Here is a 20,532-nt window from a genome sequence, read left to right as displayed (position 1 = left end):
ACTGAGTGTTTTTGGGGTGTTCCTTATTATTTACGCGCAGTCTCTTTGATATAATCGTGTTCATACACTGAAGAGGTTTAAGATATTAAAGCAAATATAATTCCGTGAACTTTAAGCGTGGAATAGCTTATATGATTTCTCTGCAATGTCCTAAACACGAGTGTCTGCTTTAAAGACTAATTTCTAAAAATAAAGCATCAGCTTCGTGTGTCTTAAATTAAAAACGAAGGCCTGCAAATGACTTGTCCTCGACCTAAAAACGCTGCAGTGAAAGCTAATTATAAAGCTGGAGTTTTGGCGTTCGTTTAACTCACGTGTTCATATCAAACCTTGCTTTTCTTTTTTTTTCCCCTGCAGCTTCTAGGCCTCCAAGGATGGACTCGATACCTGCGGGGCGAGACTCCACTTCCTCGCCAAACTCCAAACAAGAACTTTCCTACCCGAGCACTAACTTGAAGCCCAACCAGGTCGGAGAGACTGTGCTGTACGGAATACCGATCGTGTCTTTGGTAATAGACGGCCAGGAGAGACTGTGCCTCGCACAAATATCCAACACCTTATTGAAGAATTATAGCTATAACGAGATACACAACAGGCGTGTCGCGCTGGGGATCACTTGCGTCCAATGCACCCCTGTCCAGCTGGAGATCCTGCGGAGAGCAGGGGCGATGCCCATCTCCTCCAGGCGCTGCGGGATGATCACTAAACGCGAGGCAGAGAGACTTTGTAAGTCCTTCCTAGGAGCTCACTCGCCCCCCAAACTTCCGGAGAATTTTGCCTTTGATGTGTCCCACGAGTGCGCCTGGGGGAGTCGAGGCAGCTTCATCCCGGCCAGATACAACAGCTCCAGGGCCAAGTGCATTAAGTGCTCCTATTGCAACATGTACTTCTCCCCGAATAAATTCATATTTCACTCCCACCGCACGCCGGAGTCCAAGTACACGCAGCCAGACGCAGCTAATTTCAATTCTTGGCGGCGGCATCTAAAACTAACAGATAAAGGCAGTGCCATGGAGATTTTACACGCGTGGGAAGACGTGAAGGCCATGTTCAACGGGGGGAGTCGCAAGAGGACGCTGCCAGGCAGTGGGTCCGGGTCTAGCTCTCCTTTGAAATCACACGAGCCCAGCCGTCCACAAAGCTCCCCGGAGATCCCCGCAAAGATCCTAAGCTGCGAGGGCAGCCGGGGTGCTATGACGAGCACGCGCAGCTACCCGGTCATCCCGGTGCCCAGCAAGGGCTTCGGGATAATGCAAAAGATCCCACCGCCCCTCTTCCCTCACCCATACGGGTTCCCGGCTTTCGGCCTGTGTCAGAAGAAAGAAGACGGCATGATGGGCGAGCAAAGCAAAGGCGGCCTCCCGGGTGTGCTGTGGCCTGCCACCAAGGACAGCGCCTACCACTCCTTCCCCATGTTCTGGCCCGCGGCCGGCGCGCTGCCCATGCCCCCATATCCCCAAACCCAGCACAAGCCCCCTCCAGAGCTGCTGTGTCCGCCCAGGCAGACTGACATGGACATGTCCGAGCACAGTGACCGCAGCACCAACACATCGAAAGACAGCGCGGTCGATAATGACCGATGCTCCAGCACTCAGTCTCTGCGCAACGAAGAAGACAAGTCAGGGGACGAGGGGAGGCCGGCGGAGGGGGTGCCGCTCCAGCCCCGGAAAATCAGCTACGTGTCGGCGTTCAGACCTGTCATCAAAGACGCTGACTGCATCGCCAAGCTGTACGGCAACAGAAGCGCGTACAACGGCTGTCGCACCGGTTACTTATCGCCCGACTTTTTAAGCGAGAGCTCGAGCTACCGCTCTGTGTCCCCGTGCGTAGACAGTGAGGGCGAGCCAGACGTGGACGTGGAGACAAACAAAACGCAGGACGAGGAAGAGGAGGAGGGCTCCCGGCCTCTGTCTTCGGTGTGTCCTCGGACTCCCCTAGCTTTGACACACACCGTTTCACCACACGATTCTGACTCTAAAGGCCTGCAGGAGAGCAGCCTGGTCGATTCCCAGAAAACGAGCCTGCACGTGGCCCAGTCCTCTGAAAGAGAACTGCAGACCAAGCAGTTATCAGAGAGCCACATAGCTGCACCTTTCACCGAAGTGAGTGACTTCAAACACGGGCGATAATTCAGAGCTGTAATTTTCCCCTGAAGATCGGGTTCTGTTCTTTTTGCCTGTATGTGTACGTTTCAGCAGAGAAATGTGTGCTTGTGGGGGAATTTCTGTCTATGTTAAAACAGTGTAACACAACAAAAGGCATTTCCACATCACTTAGGAGGGGGAATAAAATCTTTTATCGTTTCTCTAATAAAATATCTATACATTAATTAAAGGTTTTCATTATTCATTTTTTTTATGTTTTACTCCATTACAAATTTTTTTTTTCACCAAACTTCAAAGAAGTGGTAATTCTTTTTCCTTTAGGTTTACACACCAGAGAGGAGTGAGCTGCAACAAAGGAGCAGTCCGTATCAATTCAGAGCTGCGAATTACCCGCCTGGAGTAGGCCTACTTACAACAAACGGTTAGACTTTTATTTTCCTGCCTTTGTTTAAAAAAAAAAGAAAAATGAAAAAAAAGGGAGGGAAAAAATTATATCGACTTATTTTGTCTTAAGATGAGAGTGCAAGTAAAGAAGAGCCGTCTTCCACAGTGGAGGAGATCGAAACGAAATCTTTTAACGAACAAAGCAGCGAGGAGCACCAGCGAGAGCCGGATGAAGGTAAGTTACACCGAGGTCAGAAAAAAGGGATTTCAAACAAAACAAAACAAAAAAGCTCAGTAGATGTGGGACTACATTTTTGCCGAAGAACTTAATTTATATTATGTGTACTCAGGCGAGGACGCGCCACCCAGAGCTCTACCAACACAAAGGGACATACAAAGTCTGGCAAAAGGTAAGCTATCTACTGCTTCTATTATTATTATTATTATTATTATTATTATTATTATTATTATTATTATTATTTACATTTGACGTAGCCTACATTATTGAGTTTTTCTCCATCACATACATTTATAAATATAAAAAAAAAGCTCATGAGAGGTTGTAGATTAGCGGGCCTAAATTTTATAAATCAAGCAAAACTTGAGTCAGTTTCAACGTCCTGTCGCTCATCTGCACCTTCAGAGTCCTTGTATTTTCGAGGTGGAGTGACCTTTAATTAAAAAATTAGAAAAACTGAAGTTAAAGTTAATAAGACAACACCTCAGACTTTCCACTTTCATCTTTTGTTACATAAATGTGGGGTTTGGCGGGGGTGTCGTCTGCAGTCCAGGAAGACCTGCTCTGAATTTTCAGTGCAGATGATGATAATGATGTGCTCATCACTGTCATTAAAAATAGCAAAAGTGTCCTACATGGAAGCTGATGGGAAAGCCCTCATCTTTTCTCCTTCAACACCCGGCGTTTTTGTTTGATTTTGATTTGTTTCTTTTTCTGTGTTTATTTATTTGTTTATTTTTGCAGAAGAGCTACAAAAGCAGCTCTTGGAGCAGGTGGAGCTGAGGAAAAAGCTGGAACGTGAATTTCAACATTTAAAAGGTAAGCTAATCTCTGCCACGGTGCATGTAAAGGCAAATGTTCCTCCTCTCTGTGACTGAGGCCAAAACATAAGCCTTAATATATCAAATCCACCTCAGCAGTAGTTCCCATGTGCTGCAGCGGAACTAAATAACTGCTGCTTTTAATCTGATCTACCTTTGCCCCTTTTTCATATTGATATACTGAATATATGTTTTTTTTTTAAATATATGTGGACAGCAGAAAAAAAAGGGTAACTTTAAAAAGTCAGTGTTTGATTTTTATGAAACACTAACTGAAAAATATCTATAATTATATAATTATATATAAAACGGTTCCCCATCCACCACAATGAAAAATGTTACAGAACATTCCCATCTGCAGTCCATACATTAAGACCATCTGGATATGACACTAACAGCTTCACACTGGCAATGTAAAGATCATGATTTTGAAAATGAAACTAACCATGTCCTCAAGAAGCAGCTGCATTCAGGTGATTAATCAGGTGAATATCAGGTGAGATATGAGCAAATATTTTTTTTGTAACTTAAAATAATTTTATCCACCTTTTCTTACAAACAAATAAATACCTTTTTTCTGAAACATATTATATAGCAATATGAATATTTGGCAGACTCATATAAAAATTGAGAATTGATGTAATACCCAAAATATGTGCACTGGTTGCAGTACAGGTAAAGATGAATAGAAATTAAGATAAACCTGCAAGAATGGAAACTAAACGATGTCACATACAGGTAGTTAAGTGATGATGAAGGCTTCCATATATAAAACTATTTGTTTTTCAAAATTTTTGGAAAGAAATTAAACCTATATGTGGCCCATTTAGCATATATATATATATATATTAAAATTATTATTAAAAATCTAGGGACAAGACAGTAAAACTTGTTAATGTTAACCCTGTAATATCATTAATATTGGAAACTTTTTTTTAAAAAAATTTTGATACCTAGCATAATCATCCTATTACTATATCTGAAAGTAAGACTGTTATGAATATAAGAGTGGTGAAGAAACATTATCAAACAAAAATCTGAGCAGATGTTATGATGTAACATATTTAAAGGGTATTCCGTTTATATTTCTCCTAATATAAACATGTCCTTGCAAATGCTTTTTTTAACTTTCATCAGTGGCATCAATATTTTAATTATAGGTCGGATTTATTTTCATTTAAATGCTATAAATAAAAAAAATTATTGTCATAAGAAAATGTTTTTGTTTCCAGCTGAAGGCATGCCCGGGTGTTTGCTACCGTTGATGCCCTTGGTTTGTAGCTTTAGCTTGAGAAGAGCGCCCTCTACTGATCAGCTGCCCGACAAGTTTAGTACATGCATCTGTTATGAATGGCATCAGCCTCTTAAAAGCCTTAATTTATAAGAAACTATTGCCTCTCTCTAAACAAACATTCCACTTTGTTTGTTTATGCTGTGGAGGTTACATGATTGTTTAAAATGACAAAGATCAGAGGTGCAAACATTTCCTACATGGTTCTGTCAGTAACTTTGGGGACAGCGGTGGCTAAAATGAAGGGGGTTTTTTTCTGTCTGTGAAATAATTGTGGTTGGTTTACTGACTCAGATCTTTCATTTGCTTCTCAGATAATTTTCAGGATCAAATGAAAAGGGAACTTTCCTACAGGGAGGAGATGGTCCAGCAGCTTCACATAGTCAGAGGTGAGAAAAATAAAGCAAAGGCAGCGCACACAACAGCGTTTCAAGATGTTTCTAACTGTGGGATTTACAGATATTTTATAGCTTATTTTTCATGTAAAATCACCGGCGACAGTCTATGTGCTCAATTAGGTTTATTTTACTGTTTTCATATATAACGGACAAGCCTGATTTTTCACATGATCTCTGTTTTTGGCATCGGGGGTGCAAAGTGGTGAACAGTATCATAACGTAACTTTATATCAACAGATATTAGTGGCCAGCTCTTGCCTCTTGCGTGCACACTTACCCCAGTGAATTGCTCCAGAAAGAGAAGGTCGAAGGGTAATTGTGGATGGACAGGCTATTTGAGTGGATGGTCCACAGCCTCTTTAAACGCTTCCAAACTACTTGTTTTGAGCAACTCCTACTCATATCATGAATCGATCATATCATCATTTAACTGTAAACGTGCAGTTGTGTTTAACTTGTCTTATGTAGGTCTAAATATTTAAACAGCAGCAGCCTCTGTAATCCCCAGCAGGATGATTTACGCTCACATGCGCGTGCACTATTGATTGTTTGATCTCCTTCTTCATAGAAGCTCACGACGCTTTACACCATTTCTCCTGTAAGATGTTGACTCCTCGCCACTGCACCGGATCCTGCTCCTTCAAATCGCCTCTGCTACCACCGTGAATCAGACACAGGGGCGCGAGGACGCAGCCACAGCTTCTGTTAAAAACCACACCACGGGAGATTTAAAAACCACCACGGACACTCTGAGCCAAGCTGAAAGTAGTCTAAAGTGTAATTACCTGTAATATATTAAAAAAAAGTAAAAAAAAAAAAAAAAAAGTGGATCTCCACCCTCAGCGTTTATGTATCTCGCATACAGTGATTTGTTTTATTGAAATTATCCCATCGATTATTATTATTTGTGGCAAAGTGCAATGACAATGTATGTTTGTTGTAAAGGTGGGTTATTATTTCTTCTTCTTCATTTTTTCCTCCCCCTATCAACAATAGCAGCTTTGATTAGACGGTTCATTGCTCCTTATCCTCTCAGTATTGTAAATAAGTCTACTAATTTTAATGTGTTCTTCCATGCAGGCCAGTAGCTCACTTTGGATGTTATGCACTTTAAAACGAGTGGTGGGAATTACAGTAAAAAACAAAGCAAAACAAAATACAAAAAAGCCTCCGCGTTGAAATACAGCATATTTATTTCTGTAGCGGTCAAACTATGCCTATTTGCTGTTGGAAATTTGAAAAACACATAAATTAGTAGGCTGAATTAGTGCATCTGCGACCTTGTAAGCAGTGACATATCCTATTAAGAATAGTCTATTCCTCCATGTAATATTTGTTTTTGTCGCTAATGAATAAATCATTTTATTTAAAGAAGTGTGATTTATTTCCCCCCATATTTACATTTCTTTTTACCTTTTTGATTCCCACAACTTTTTTTTCTTTTTTTTTTCCTGCAAGTAATCAATCAACACAGGATCTCGTGAGCCAGTGGACTCCTAATTTAGCAAAACCCACTTATGTGAGTGCACCTTTCACCTTTGTGAATGAATGAATGAAGCTATATGCTGTAAGCGTTATTTAAATAACTGTTTGTGGAGGGGGAAATAATGCCATATCCATGAGAAAACAGCTTTCTACACGCGGAAAACAAGCAACCCGAGGCTATTTTGAGTGTGGAATATTCGTCTAGGTAATCGACGACTGAGACCTAGATCCAACTTCCCAGAGCCCAAGGAAACAACTTGAAATGATCAGGTGTTTAGTTTATATATATATATATAAATAAATAAAGTGATAAGACAAGGAAAAAGTGGCGGATTCCCAAGTTAAGATTGCCAATATTAATTACGTCTAAATGACTTAATTATAAGGATCAAATATTTCCATTGTCAGTTGACAAATTAAATAAAAGATTTACAAATTATAGCACGAATAAAGGGAAGGAACACTGCGTCTTAAGCCTAATTGCGACCCTGTTTTATCTTTACGTACTGCAGAGCAAGCCAACTAAGATCTGAAGGTGCGCTCTGCTTTTGTTCAAAGTAGTCTGTAATACCTCGGAGACGCCCTGTGGTCGTTTGTGTGCCAGCAGCGCCCCCTGCTGTGCACTGTGGAGAATGAAAACTGACTTTTTATGTTTCTTGAGGATGGCTGTTGCGCCTGCGCAACCAGTGTAACAAGATGGCGGAGAGTGCGGAACTGAAGGTAAAGCGAGTACATACGTTAGCTTGATAAATAAACGTTTCACACACTGAGATTTCAATTTCAGGTGTTAGCGCCGTTGACACTTAACAGTAGACACCCGAAGAGTGTTGTTATGAAGGCATATGATAAGAAAACAGCAGAGCAGAAACGACTAGATAGACAGTTAGCTGACGAGCTAGCTCGGTAGCACTAGCTTTGTTATTGTTGCACACTCTGCGTTAGGCTCTGTCTGTGGTTCACCTGCACTTATATAAGGTCGGATGTGGGCTTTAGCAAGAGATGAAGCTAATATTCCTGTCAGCGTGTGAAACCCACTGGCATTGTAATGTTAGCCTCCTAGCCTTAACAGTAGTTCGCCGTGCGAACCGCAGTGTGTGTTAAAGATGGGCTCTGTCTATTCCCTGGAATCCTAGTGCAGGTTAACTTGGATTGGCTATACTTTTGACATCTAGTCCAACAAATTACAGACACTGTCCACACTCCTGTTTTAGTGTAATCCAACGCGATTTGTTTTCAAACACAAGTTAACACAATGAAAAGTCTTGTTTTGTTTCAGTGAGGTCACACCAGCATCATGCGGGCGGTGTTAGTTAGTTTTTACTTATTAAACCACAGCGGTGTGTCCCCACTTTCTAATTTAATATTGTTAATGGATTATTATTTCACTGTGGATAATTACACTACATGCAAAAGGCTTTCATTTTGATCTTCACTTCAAATGAACTAATATCTGCGATACTCACACGTTGCAGGTGTGCAAGGTGATCATATCAACGGTACTGTAGCAATCATTGAGGTTGATCAGTAAGTGTTACTTTTGTACAGCATAAAATGCATTTGAGATGAGCTCACTAAAGATTTAAATCTATCTGTAATTTCTAAGAGTACCGCTTTTGAGTTAAGAGTTGGATTTGCGCAATACTGCAGTACACTTCTTTAATCTGGCTTCATCATTATGTAGGGAATGTGTTATAAAGGTGTTTTCATGCGTGATTCTGATTTGCACTGCTGGTGTTGCAGTTAAAAGAACACAGATTCTAACACTAATTAGTCATTTGGTATTTAAAACCACCAAGACTGTCTTTATTAGTGGTATATACTATACTGAGAGAGAGAGCTCTCTGTGATCCCTTATTCTTGAATATGGCAGGCACCACCCTGTTATGGGAGTGTGTTACAGAAAAAAGAAATGCCATTGTAGTCATCTCCAAACTATGTTTTAAGTTTTCTTCGGGGCGATCGTGGCTCAAGAGTTGGGAGTTCGCCTTGTAATCGGAAGGTTGCCGGTTCGAGCCCCGGCTCGGACAGTCTCGGTCGTTGTGTCCTTGGGCAAGACACTTCACCCGTTGCCTACTGGTGGTGGTCAGAGGGCCCGGTGGCGCCAGTGTCCGGCAGCCTCGCCTCTGTCAGTGCGCCCCAGGGTGGCTGTGGCTACAATGTAGCTTGCCATCACCAGTGTGTGAATGTGTGCGTGGATGGATGACTGGATATGTAAAGCGCTTTGGGGTCCTTAGGGACTAGTAAAAGCGCTATATAAATACAGGCCATTTACCATTTACCATTTTCTCAAGCCAGCTTTAATAAGTACATATTATGCAACTTCACAGTATAATTTGCACCTCTAAGGCGTCATGAGAATATTTTCCATTGCTTAAATATTTATCCCGGGTAGGTCACTGATTGATTGTCAGAGGAGATTACCAAAATATTTGCATATGGACTATATGATTGCAGCCTGTCCTTTTAATGCCGACGTTGCTTTATTTGTCTGCAACGCAGTCATCCACAAAGATATTACAGCATGTAGTCAGCACAAGAATATGAGTGGAGGCTTTACAGTAGAATGTAAGATAGTAGAAACTATTTAAAATTGACTTTTATTCTCTCTGTGTCTCAGAGGCTGTCATGCAGGCTAGTGTTGTTGCTTTGCTTCACTGCATTTCACTCTAAAATATTTGTTTTGTTTTTAAACAAACATAAAAGAAACTCACGTCCTGCTAAATCCTTGAAAAAAATAAAACCACCATATAGTTTAATGCAGTCTGTTGCAGCGTTGCCACCTTCATTGTCAAACATTACCAGAGTTAGATTATCTTGGACAATGTCTCAAAAAGTTTCTGTAGTGGATTCCATTATTTTGTACAGCTGACCATGTCCACATCCTGTTTTACCACGAGCAACATGTGCTGATGTGTTATGAATTAAAAGTACAAAGACGTTGCATTTAGAAATGTGCATTTCTGCATCTAACCAAAAGCCTGTCTCTTCCATAGTCATCTCAGAGGGGCTATGTTTACAGACAAATATTAATGACTCAGTGAAAATGTTGTGTGTGGATATTGCAAGATAGCAAAGGATTTAAAAGCATTATTTATTTATTTAAAAATAAGAAGAAGAAGAAGAAATTATTTAACAGTTGTATTTAATTGACAAAATAGTTTTTTGTTTCTTTATGACAGATTAGAAATTTTTGTTTTTAAGTTGTTATAGATCTTCTTTTCCTCACTCTTCATTTTTCACCAGCAAATGGTAATGAGCCTTCGTGTTTCTGAGCTCCAAGTGTTGTTGGGATATGCGGGACGGAATAAGCATGGGCGCAAACATGAACTTTTGACCAAAGCTCTCCACCTACTCAAGGCTGGTTGCAGTCCCGCAGTGCAGATGAAGATCAAAGAGCTCTACAGGCGGCGCTTTCCAACCAAAATGGTTTCGCCAGTGGACCTAGCTCTTCCCGGTGTTCACGCTGCAGCCAGCTTGCCCACTGGCCTTGCCCAACTGGGGTTTGACAGCCACGGTTCCCCATCACCGCTGCTGCCTGTTTCCTTACTCGGGCCTAAGCACGAGCTGAGTCTGCCTCATCTTTCCTCCGCTCTGCACCCTGTACACCCTGATGTCAAGCTCCAGAGATTGTCATTCTACGATGTGCTGGATGAGCTGATAAAGCCAACCAGCCTGGGTGAGTCCACAACTTCCTGTTCAGCTTTGTTTAGTGATAGCACCTCTCCATTGCGTGCATCCCATGAAAGCACCGGGTAAAAGTTCAGCATCTGTTGACCTCAGTCGTTTCTGTAGGTTTCCCCACTGACTCTGTGTTTCTGGTTTCTTTTTCATAGCTTCAGACAACAGTCAGCGGTTCCAGGAAGCATGTTATGCCTTTGCATTAACACCGCAGCAAGTTCAGCAGATCAGCAGCTCCATGTAAGTGAGAAAGCTTCTTGGTACATTCGGCAAGTTAAATAAATGAGAAGGCAAATAACTGTCACTTTTAAAGCTTTATCGCTAATTAACCTTTTATAATTAAATATCGGAGAAAACCGAGTCATTCATGTGTTGTGTGTTAAATATTTCTTCTTTTTGAATTCTTCAGGGACATATCCGGGACCAAATGTGACTTTGCTGTTCAAGTCCAGTTAAGGTATGACTAAGATAGCCTTTTCTTTTGAGCATCTGTTTTAATCGGTGTGATGTGGCGGTGTGAGTAATGGGTCTGTTTTTAGCTGCTCTCCATTTTGAATCAGCCAGAAATAGTAATGTCACATGAACAAAAGTTTAGAGAAAAAAAGAGCAACTGTGCACACATCCAGACTAACTTTTCTTTTAAGTGACAGAACAGAAAAAGGTTTGAAAACTAAGTGGCTACAAGTAATAAGTGAACCCTTAAAACACTGATACACAAGCAACATTTTGATCCTCAAGCGTGCCAAAGAACAAAAAGCCTAAGAGAGCTCATGCAGCTGGAAACTTGTTTCTAAATGTTTTAATCCTGAACAAAAGTTACGACAGTTTTGTTTGTTTTAAGCATGCTGCTAGTGTTTTTCTTTTCAAATTTAAGAAATGAAAGCCTCAACCTGCTAATTATGATTTTAGTTATCGTTAATGATAAGTGACAATGATGAGATCCTGCCATCCATGCTCTTCTGCTTATCGTTATCAGGGTCATGGGGGGGGGGGCTGGAGGGCTGGAGCCCATCCCAGCTACGCAAAGATAAGAATTGAGTTGAATTACATTGAGGTCAAATTTTCAAATGAACAGTGAAGGATACAAGGCATGTTTTTCTCTTGGGGGCTCAGGCTTTTGTTTATATTCACAACGGACATGAGGGATTACAAAAATAATCAAAGAAAAGTACAAGCATATTTGGATGTGGACACATTGTTACCACACTAAACAGTAAAGGGGAAGTTTGCTTTAAAGAACACATAATTTATCCAGTCTAGCCTGTAGGATTTCCCAAGCCAGCATATATATGACAGAGAATACTTAATGACATTAAAAACTGGTGAATGACATCCGTTAAGAAGTGCTCTCCTGTATCATAGATGGAGATGGCTGTACTTGACACAACCGAAAACCTAAAATAAGCAAGAAAGAAAGAAAGCCAGCCTTTTTGTCAAAGTGGTAACTGAACAGAAACAAATTGTGTTTGCCATTTTTTCCTCAACATCTGAACTTATCCTCGATGCAATTTGTTTTCTCTTATTTTCAGATTTTGCTTATCGGAGACAAGCTGTCCCCAGGAGGACCATTTCCCCCCAAATCTGTGCGTGAAGGTGAATGGAAAGCCTTGTAATCTTCCGGTGAGTCCTTGGTGTTTGTTTTGTTTTTGTTTGCTTGTCATAGAGCATTTCCAGTGTTTAATAATGTGACTGTGAGTTACTAAATTTGTTGTGTTCCTTATAGGGATATCTTCCTCCCACCAAAAATGGAGTTGAACCAAAAAGGCCCAGTCGCCCCATTAACATAACGTCTCTTGTCCGGCTGTCTACTACAGTCCCCAACACAATTGTGGTGTCATGGACTTCAGAAATTGGCAGGGTAAACACACTGGATTCTCATTTTTTTATGTTTAAACAAATGGTCTGCGGAGTTGTGAGGAGAACATGAACCATCAGCATGACCTGGTTTGCTTATTATTTCCTCTTTTTTTCAGTGTTTTTCCATGGCTGTGTATTTGGTCAGACAGCAGTCGTCAGCGGTGTTGTTGCAAAGACTACGGGCCAAAGGAATCAGGAACCCTGACCACTCCAGGGCTCTGAGTAAGTCACGATATTAATTGGGAAGTACAAAGAACTGGATCTGCCCCATGATTTGTGAGAATGACATTTAAGAAACAGAAATTTCATACAGTAACTCTGCTACAGTTTTCTAACTGGTCTGACCACAGAGTCGAAACAAAGGTAAAGGTACTTTTCTTTGCATTCCTCATATGTTCTCTGGAAAAGTCCCTCTGTTTGTTTATGTGAACAAAGGCCAACGGTGGAGCTTACATTTTCTGCTTCACAATTTTGTAGTCCTTACTGTATGTGGGACTCTACAATACTATCAGAGTAATTCCCCTGAATTTGCTTGTTTCAGTTTGGTTTTTAATGTTTAAAGTGTTTAGTTTTTACTTTAGCTTTGTTTGTTTTTTTATATTTGCAATATGAAATAATTTGTCAGTAGCAAGGTCACAATTGTTCCTTTAACACAGACACACTGGGAACAATGTTTGGTCTCAATAAATCTATGCAACAACATTGTGCTTCAGTTCAGTTCAGTTTTACTTCTGTAGCACCAAATCACAGCAACAGTCGCCTCAAGGCATTTTATATTCTAAGGTGAAGACTCTACTGTAATATAATGTTTTAAGAGCTTTTCTTTTATGTTATTTTTTTTTTAAAGTTTTTCAATACATGTTAACTTTTTTCCACTTTTTTAGTTTTGTTATGTCTTTTTAGTTCAACAAACTATAATAACCTTAAAACATTGTTACACAAGCAACATTTTGAACCTTAAGTGTGTCAAAGAACAAATTCCATTAAACATTAAAAAGTTGTGACTCTAGCACTTTGTTTTGCTTACAGTCAAAGAGAAGTTGACGGCCGATCCAGAGAGTGAGATTGCTACCACAAGTCTAAGAGTTTCTCTCCTGTGTCCTGTAAGTACCATTCATCACTATCCTCCTTGCTTCTTAGTTGCTTCTTAGCCTGCTGTTAGAGCAACAAGAAATACGTTTACAGTTTTAGTGACCTGAGGTTTACGGTATTTGGATGTAAAGTGGTTGGGGACTGTTGCTTTTGTTCTGTGCTATTATATAGTATAAAACTGATCACTGTGTCAGTCAATGAAAGCGACATTTATCGAATTATCTTTCTTTTCTTTTCTTTTTTAGTTGGGGAAGATGAGGCTGACAATCCCCTGCCGAGCAATGACATGCTCACACCTCCAGTGCTTCGATGCTACTCTTTATATTCAAATGAATGAGAAGAAGCCAACATGGGTTTGTCCAGTCTGTGACAAGAAGGCACCATATGAGCACCTAATTATTGACGGGTGAGCACGTCTTTTTTTTTTATTTTATTTTTTTAATGTCGGGTATGGTTCCATGCCCATCCGTTTAGTATGATGTAGTCAGAAATGCTCTCCTTCCTCTACTTTGTAGAAATGTTAATCCAGTCGTCTTCTGACCAGAAAGGGTGGAGCAGGTTTCTTTAACATTGGCAAAAAAGGGATGCGCTGAATGCCTTTTTAATTTGATTAAACCCACTTGTTCTGGGTGGATGTTGCTGATCAGACAGCTTTAGCAAAAACGGATGCAGTCATCTGGTTATGAAGTTAAAGTTGGCTTAACTTTAACATCCTGCATTCCTGATTTTTATCAGGATAATCCTGCAGCTTGTCTGACAGTTGTCAAGATAAATAATAATAAAACTGCATGCTGCATAAATAGCGTGTAGCTTTATAAGCAATTAAACTCAGTTAAACTTCTTGTTTTAACTTGAAACAGACTTTCTTTGGTTTGTGTTTTATTGTCTCCTGACTATCTTGAACACAGCTGTTTCTGGACTGGATTCCTGGACAGGAATTGCCAATAATACAAATCCTTGTTTATGTTTATTTAGTATCAGTTGCTCAATCTGCTCATGATGAATCACAGCTGTATTGTAATTCTGAAGTTTGACTTTTAAGTGACTCACAAGTACTTAAGATTATTGTAATAGAATTGGAATGGCTTGTTTTTCTAGGTTGTTCATGGAAATCTTGAATAGCTGCTCTGACTGTGATGAAATCCAGTTCAAAGAAGATGGAAGCTGGGCCCCTATGAGGTCAAAGAAAGAAGTGCAGGAGGTTTCTGCTTCCTACAACGGTGTAGACAGCGGTATGTCAGTTGATTTTAATCTTTAAATCTAATCTTCCCCATGATCTGGGAACGCAGACTGACATTGCTGTTTCCTTGTAGATCTGTCTGGAACCGATGCGCATGAGCACAAACGGTCTTCTAATGACAACTGCAAGAAAGTAGATGTGATCGATCTGACACTGGATAGCTCCTCAGAAGATGAGCTAGATGACGAGCCGCCTCCTAAAAGAGCCTGTCCCTCGCTGTCACCCGTCTCTCCACCTGCAAGCAAAGGGTAAGTCATGAAACTGCAAAGGAAGTGAGATGACTGTAAAAAATGTGTTCAACTCTGTCTGCTTTTGTCTCTAAACATATGATGTTATTTCCTCCCAGAGTACTAAACCTGCACAGCCAGGCCTCACCTGTGAGCAGAGCTCCCAGCATGCCACCTGTGGAGACCAGTTACATTCCTCCCCCACCACCTCTCATCCAGGACTACCGCCACTACTATCACACAGCCAGTGACCTGCCAGGTAGCCCCGTCAATTTCCCTAAAGGAAATGAATTTTATCTCACTGCCATCATAGCGTGTATGTGTTAAATTCTGTCATCTGACTACCAGCATGAGTGTGCCTCCTGATAGACAGAACTAGGGATAATGTCGCCATGTCATAGGGAGATAACTTCACAGTGATTATTGTAAGTCATTAAGTGTACATTAGTCACGTAGGTTTGCGCAAGGGTGAGACAGTAGAAACAAAAACCTGTTCGTTTGGTTGGTTGTTTTTTTTTTTGTTCTGTTTTGTTTTCGTGCAGTGGTCAGTTGAAATTTTGTAACACTTTTCTTTTTTTTCTTTTTTTTTAAAGCATGCTGAGAATGATAAGACTTTGGTTTTTGTTACAAAATTTTCCTTATCAGGACACATTTATTGTTGTACTGAATAATTTGGCTCTCTAATCAGATAATTTATCAAATGTACCAGTGTAATTAACTGGGGAAGGTGTTTTTACTTTAAATTTTTACTTTAAATGCTACTTTTCCAAAAAAAAACAAACCCAAAAAAACTTTTTCTCAGAACTTTTTTTTTTTTTTTTTTACACACTGAGCGAAAAGGAAACTGAAAAAATGGAGAACATGGACGCTTTTTGGGAGGGATTAATAAAATAAAAAGATATTCAAATTACCTCCGTAAAAATATTTGGCTCTAATGTGTCGATTAAATTGAAAGAAAGGTTTTTGTTGTGGGAAATATTCCATATACTGGAGACCTGGGGAATTTTCATTGTAATACATCGGTTGTAAATTATTCACTTGTAATGACTTCATGCCTCTGAACGCAGCTTGTAAAGTCGTTTCTTTTTCTTACAGATCAAAATTTCTTCTCCTTCCTTCAAGGCGACAATCAGGTACAGTTACTCATTCTCATCCAGCGACCACAAACCCGCCTAAATAGATTGTAAAAGAGTGATATATTTTCAGTAAGACAAATCTTTAGATCTGTACATTGAATTAAATAAATTTACAGATGTTTTTTATCCAGTGATAGCTGTGCAAATCAAAACTAAGCTTTATTCATACATTTAGTGCTGTACATACAGCAACCTCACTTTTTCTCACATACTTAAGTTACTAAAGTGCTGTTTGAATTATTATCTCGCTAACAAATAACACTTGCAGGTAGGGCTGGGCCATATTATACCGTTCACGGTAATACCGGTATAATGTTAGGCAACGATAGGAAAATGAAATATCGCGATAGAATATGAGTAAAACGCGCATGCGCAGTGCCTTTGTTTTCATACGCACATGGCCGATTGTTGAGTGAAACAGATGAACCAGAATTGGTTTGTAAAAATGGTGCAACTTCAGTGATGTGGAACTGGTTTGGTGTTTGTCCGTCAGATACACAACAAAGCACATTTTTTTGCAGAACATGCAAGCCGACGTCGTTATTGTTGTATTTGTCGGACTAAGATGCTCTTAAATCTGGGAGTAATCTGGGTCCTAAACTCAGTATACTTCAGGTCAAACAACACTGCAGCATCACTTAGAGTTAACTGTCTAAATTCTTTCATCTTTAATAAAACGATCAGCATTGCTGCTTTACCAGGTGTAACAATTCAGTTTAACTTCCAGGCATCCATGAAAACAAAATTTATTACATTTAACGGAGTTAGAAGTTAGCAGGAAGCTAGCGGAAGTTAGCTCGCTAGTTTCGCTAGTTACCTAAGCATGATATAGCATGTTCTGACTGAGAGATTTCTGAAAAAATTCAAACGTACAGCTCTGCTATCACTTCCAACATAAATGAAGGCAGGAAACTAAACAGCAGTGACGTTTGTAGGGTTACTGAAGTTGGGCTAGCTGGTATATAATGATGTGCTACGTGATCGCTAGCGACACAGCTATGTTAGCATAACATAAACAGTGAAGCTGGAGGATGAACACTAAGGTTCCTCATGGTTAGAGACAAATGCAATCGCATGGCAGGATGCTGTAAACGGACCAAACGTCAGTCAGGAGAACAACTGAGATAATCCATCCACAATACAAGGCTAGTCATTAATATACTGCAACAACATGGGAATAGAGCAGCTGCCAGAGAATTCAACATCAATGAATCAATGGTACAGAAGTGGAGGAAGCAAGAAGAATGAGTTTAATAAAGTTTGATTTATCTAACTGCTTTGTTTAGCTCAATGTGCCTTATAATCCCGTGCACCTTATGGTCCAAAAAATATGTACTGCACACTACAGTTTAATGTTGCAAAGCACCTCTTTTTAACTTCAGTGGATATTATATATGGTTATGCTCAGGATATGTCAGCCCATTTCTACTGGAAATGCCTTTTGGTTAAACTTTCAGCAAGGAATTTGCATTTGCACTGTTACATTTTTATAAAGCTTTAATGTACATAAAAACCAGCTTCTTGTTTAAGTGAAAATTAATGGAAGGTTGTCTTTTTGCGCTAGTAATGTTGTGGAGTATTTTGTCTCGCATCAATTATATCGTCAGTTATATCGTTATCGCAAATTTTCAAATGTATATCGTGATAAATATTTTTGGCCATATCGCCCTGCTCTACTTGCAGGTGTACGCTGAGGTCCGTGTCAAATTTGAGGTCATTTGGAAAACTGATTCTCAGATTTCTGCTAAAACTAGTTTTCTGTTATCCTCTTACAACAACTGGTGTCTTCATGTGAGGCGTTTAGTGATTGTCTTTGTAGATTGTTACTAATGAAAGTAACTTGGTTTGCATCCCTCTTTCCAAATTGCACGACTCTCTGCCCGCACATCACTCACACACAGCGCCATTCAACACCACAGGAAAACATGCCAGTGACATTTGGGAACAACCTTAAACTTAATATTCACTAAAACAACTTAATTTGCCATTTTGCTTCTATCTTTAGCAGCTGTTAGTTGAACTACTGTTTATTATATTAAAGCATGCATGCAGTCAGACAGGCACAGGTCTTAGTAGTTTGTCTTAAAACTAAAACTTGGTCATCTGTTTTTGCTTTTTGGTTTGTTTTATTCTCCCCATTCTTCAGTGTCATGAAGTTTTGTAAATATAGCACTAGGCTTTAACATATTTCTTCACAGTATGCTTGACTGTTGTCACTCTTCTTTGTCCTGTTAGCATTACAATATGGTGATGGCTGCTGCAGCAGCTGCGTCGGCTTCAGCCTCAGAGGATCATGACCTGCTCCTCAACCGTTTCCTGCCCTACAGCTCCCCTCAGCTCTTACGTGAACAGCCAGGCACCCCGGGGAGCAGCACATTGGCTGCCACCAACGGAGGCAGCAACAGCGGCAGCACCAGTAGTTTGGTGTCTTCGAGCAGTCTGCGGGACCACGACAAAGACCGGGATCGGGACAGAGACAGGGACAGCCATTCCATTTCAGGATTATCAAGGTCCTCAGTGGAAGCAGCAGCAGCTGCAGCGGCCATTTATGGCTCCATATCTGACATTATCTCTCTTGACTAGATCCACTCAGAACTGAAAGACAAGGGAGACCTCGAGAGCAGGAGTTCTTTGTAAATAAAGAAGAGGAAGATGAAAGAATACAGTGCTATGTACAGAGAGGAAAATCTATTTTCAATTTTACTTATCATATGTATATAAACTTAGGACGCTTCCTGTCCGGTGAGTTACTTCAGTTGATATTTTTCTGTGAATACTGAAGACTTTTTCACACCTCTTCATGTGGTCCTTTGATTAAATTGTACCTTTTGTACCTGTTTTTACGGTTTTGTTTCGATAATTCATGTCAATGGCATTATTTCAGTATACATGCACAGAACGCAGTGGGGGTCACAACCTTATGGAGCGTAATATTCAGAATATAAAGCAAAAGGGCATTGTTATAGATGTACAAAAGGCAAGTCTCAGCAAAACAGGAAAATGGGTAACACTTTCTTTATTTTCTAAATGGCTTTATTTCTGTTGACATGCTGTGGGCAGCAGAAAGATCGGCCATTTTTTGCCATCACTGTAGAATTTTTTCAGTAGAACATTCATGCTGTGGTCATTATTTTAAATAATTATTTATGATGTAAGTTATGTAGGATGTGTGCTGTTTTTTTTTTGTTGTTTTTTTTTGTTGTTTTTAAAGAAGCATTCCCTATGCCTCTAGGAACTGTTGCCACTAGAAATGCAGGAGTAAATGCTAGATCCTTCTATTGTCGTAAGTGCTCTCTTTTCCTCCTCACTTCTTTAACTCAAATCAAACATGAGCGATGTTAAATTGTTCAAACTGTACCTGGATGACATAAATTGGGAGAAGTCAGTATTGTTAAGACAACACTTTTATTTTAATTTTATTTTGTTGTTGTTGTGTGAATGAAGGGCACAGGTCCAGCAAGAACCACTATCGGACCTTTTATATAAGTCTTAGATTTGCAGTATTGTGTAATTTTTTTTCTCTCAAAGTGTAGTTGTTTTACTTTGCATATTATATTCTTAAAAACATGCACAAAAAAAACACAATTGATGAGTTGATACCGATAAATTTCTGCTCCACCGTCAATGGGAGACTAGTTTCTGGTCCGCGTGAGGTGAAATGCTATATTTGAAAGGTGTAAAACTGTTCACTGAGTGCAATTGGATTAAATACATTTCACTGGGTTTGATTTTAGCACTTGTTGCTTTTTGTTTTTTAATTTACAGAGAGCCTGTTTGGAGCAGTGAAGCATTACAATGTGCAATTGAGTAGTTTTCAGCTTTATGTGTGTCTACAAATTACCTGAAAGCTCACCTGTTTGAGTGAATCACAACACCCTTTTTTTTGGCCCAAAACTCAAAATCATCTATGTTACTTTGGACTCCTCCCTTTCCTTTATTTTGTTTGACTTGTGCTTACAGTTAGAATTATTTATTATCATATATATTTTTCAGCATTTGTTTGATTAATGAACATGCATTGCTGTCATTGTATGTGATCATTTCTTTTGTAATTATATATAATTAATGCTATTTAAAGATGTCATTGTTGCTTGACATGCATTGTAACATTTTCTGTTTGTCTGTTTTGCTATCAGATGATGTCAATAACTCAATAGAAGCTTTGATCGTTTTGAACGGCTGCGAGGTCTACTGTGCTGTTTGATATTTGTAAGAATTAAAACCAATACAAGGAAGTGCATGTTTTGTAGATGGCGTGAGGACAGCTCCGTTTGCTTCTCTGGTAGCTTTTGAGAGCATTCAGTATAGCAACAAAATCACTCGGTTGAATGTCGCCAGCAAAAATGTACCGTCTCTGAGGAGCGGCGTGGCACTTAAAAGAAATCTGCATTGTTTATGAAATTGTTTTTCAGTATCAAGGTCTTAGGTTACAAAAGGATAAAGCTACGTAATATCATTGGCAGTTATTATTAGAAGAAGAAAGAAAAGCAACATTGTACACATTTGCTTGTTAGTAGTTTTCTTGATTTTGGAGGAGTGGAAATGGCCTCGGGGTATCCCTGTGTTTTAATGGTTAATTT

General features: G+C 39.8%; 2 protein-coding genes across 4 annotated transcripts in view; both read left to right on the top strand.

The window, feature by feature from the left end:
• skor1b (SKI family transcriptional corepressor 1b) overlaps window positions 1–6,555 on the top strand; it is a 31,571-nt gene extending 25,016 nt beyond the window's left edge. For both annotated transcript variants that reach the window (XM_082540850.1, XM_082540851.1), the window contains exons 2-8: window positions 358–2,102; window positions 2,427–2,526; window positions 2,620–2,724; window positions 2,840–2,899; window positions 3,472–3,546; window positions 5,154–5,228; window positions 5,806–6,555. In XM_082540850.1, coding sequence (XP_082396976.1) covers window positions 358–2,102; window positions 2,427–2,526; window positions 2,620–2,724; window positions 2,840–2,899; window positions 3,472–3,546; window positions 5,154–5,228; window positions 5,806–5,903 — 2,258 coding nt within the window. In that variant the 3' untranslated portion in view covers window positions 5,904–6,555. The remainder of the gene's footprint in view (window positions 1–357; window positions 2,103–2,426; window positions 2,527–2,619; window positions 2,725–2,839; window positions 2,900–3,471; window positions 3,547–5,153; window positions 5,229–5,805) is intronic.
• Window positions 6,556–7,390: 835 nt separating this feature from the next.
• On the top strand, window positions 7,391–19,157 carry pias1b (protein inhibitor of activated STAT, 1b). Of its 2 annotated transcripts, none has more exons than XM_082539016.1 (14): window positions 7,391–7,442; window positions 9,966–10,398; window positions 10,556–10,640; window positions 10,810–10,857; window positions 11,930–12,020; window positions 12,124–12,258; window positions 12,374–12,479; window positions 13,287–13,360; window positions 13,595–13,755; window positions 14,448–14,581; window positions 14,663–14,837; window positions 14,936–15,075; window positions 15,912–15,949; window positions 18,188–19,157. In XM_082539016.1, exons 1-14 carry the CDS (start codon window positions 7,419–7,421, stop codon window positions 18,533–18,535), a joined length of 1,992 nt encoding a protein of 663 aa, XP_082395142.1. In that variant the 5' UTR covers window positions 7,391–7,418; the 3' UTR covers window positions 18,536–19,157. The 2 variants fall into 2 exon arrangements, with proteins under 2 accessions (XP_082395142.1, XP_082395143.1); XM_082539017.1 differs by having other exon boundaries at window positions 7,418–7,442; window positions 10,080–10,398.
• Window positions 19,158–20,532: the final 1,375 nt, after the last annotated feature.

This window comes from Aulonocara stuartgranti (genome assembly GCF_965226115.1).
Source record: "Aulonocara stuartgranti genome assembly, chromosome: 7".
In the NCBI taxonomy this organism is placed as follows: Eukaryota; Metazoa; Chordata; class Actinopteri; order Cichliformes; family Cichlidae; genus Aulonocara; species Aulonocara stuartgranti.
Note: the sequence above shows the minus strand (reverse complement) of the source record. Positions and strands in the feature narration are given on the sequence as shown.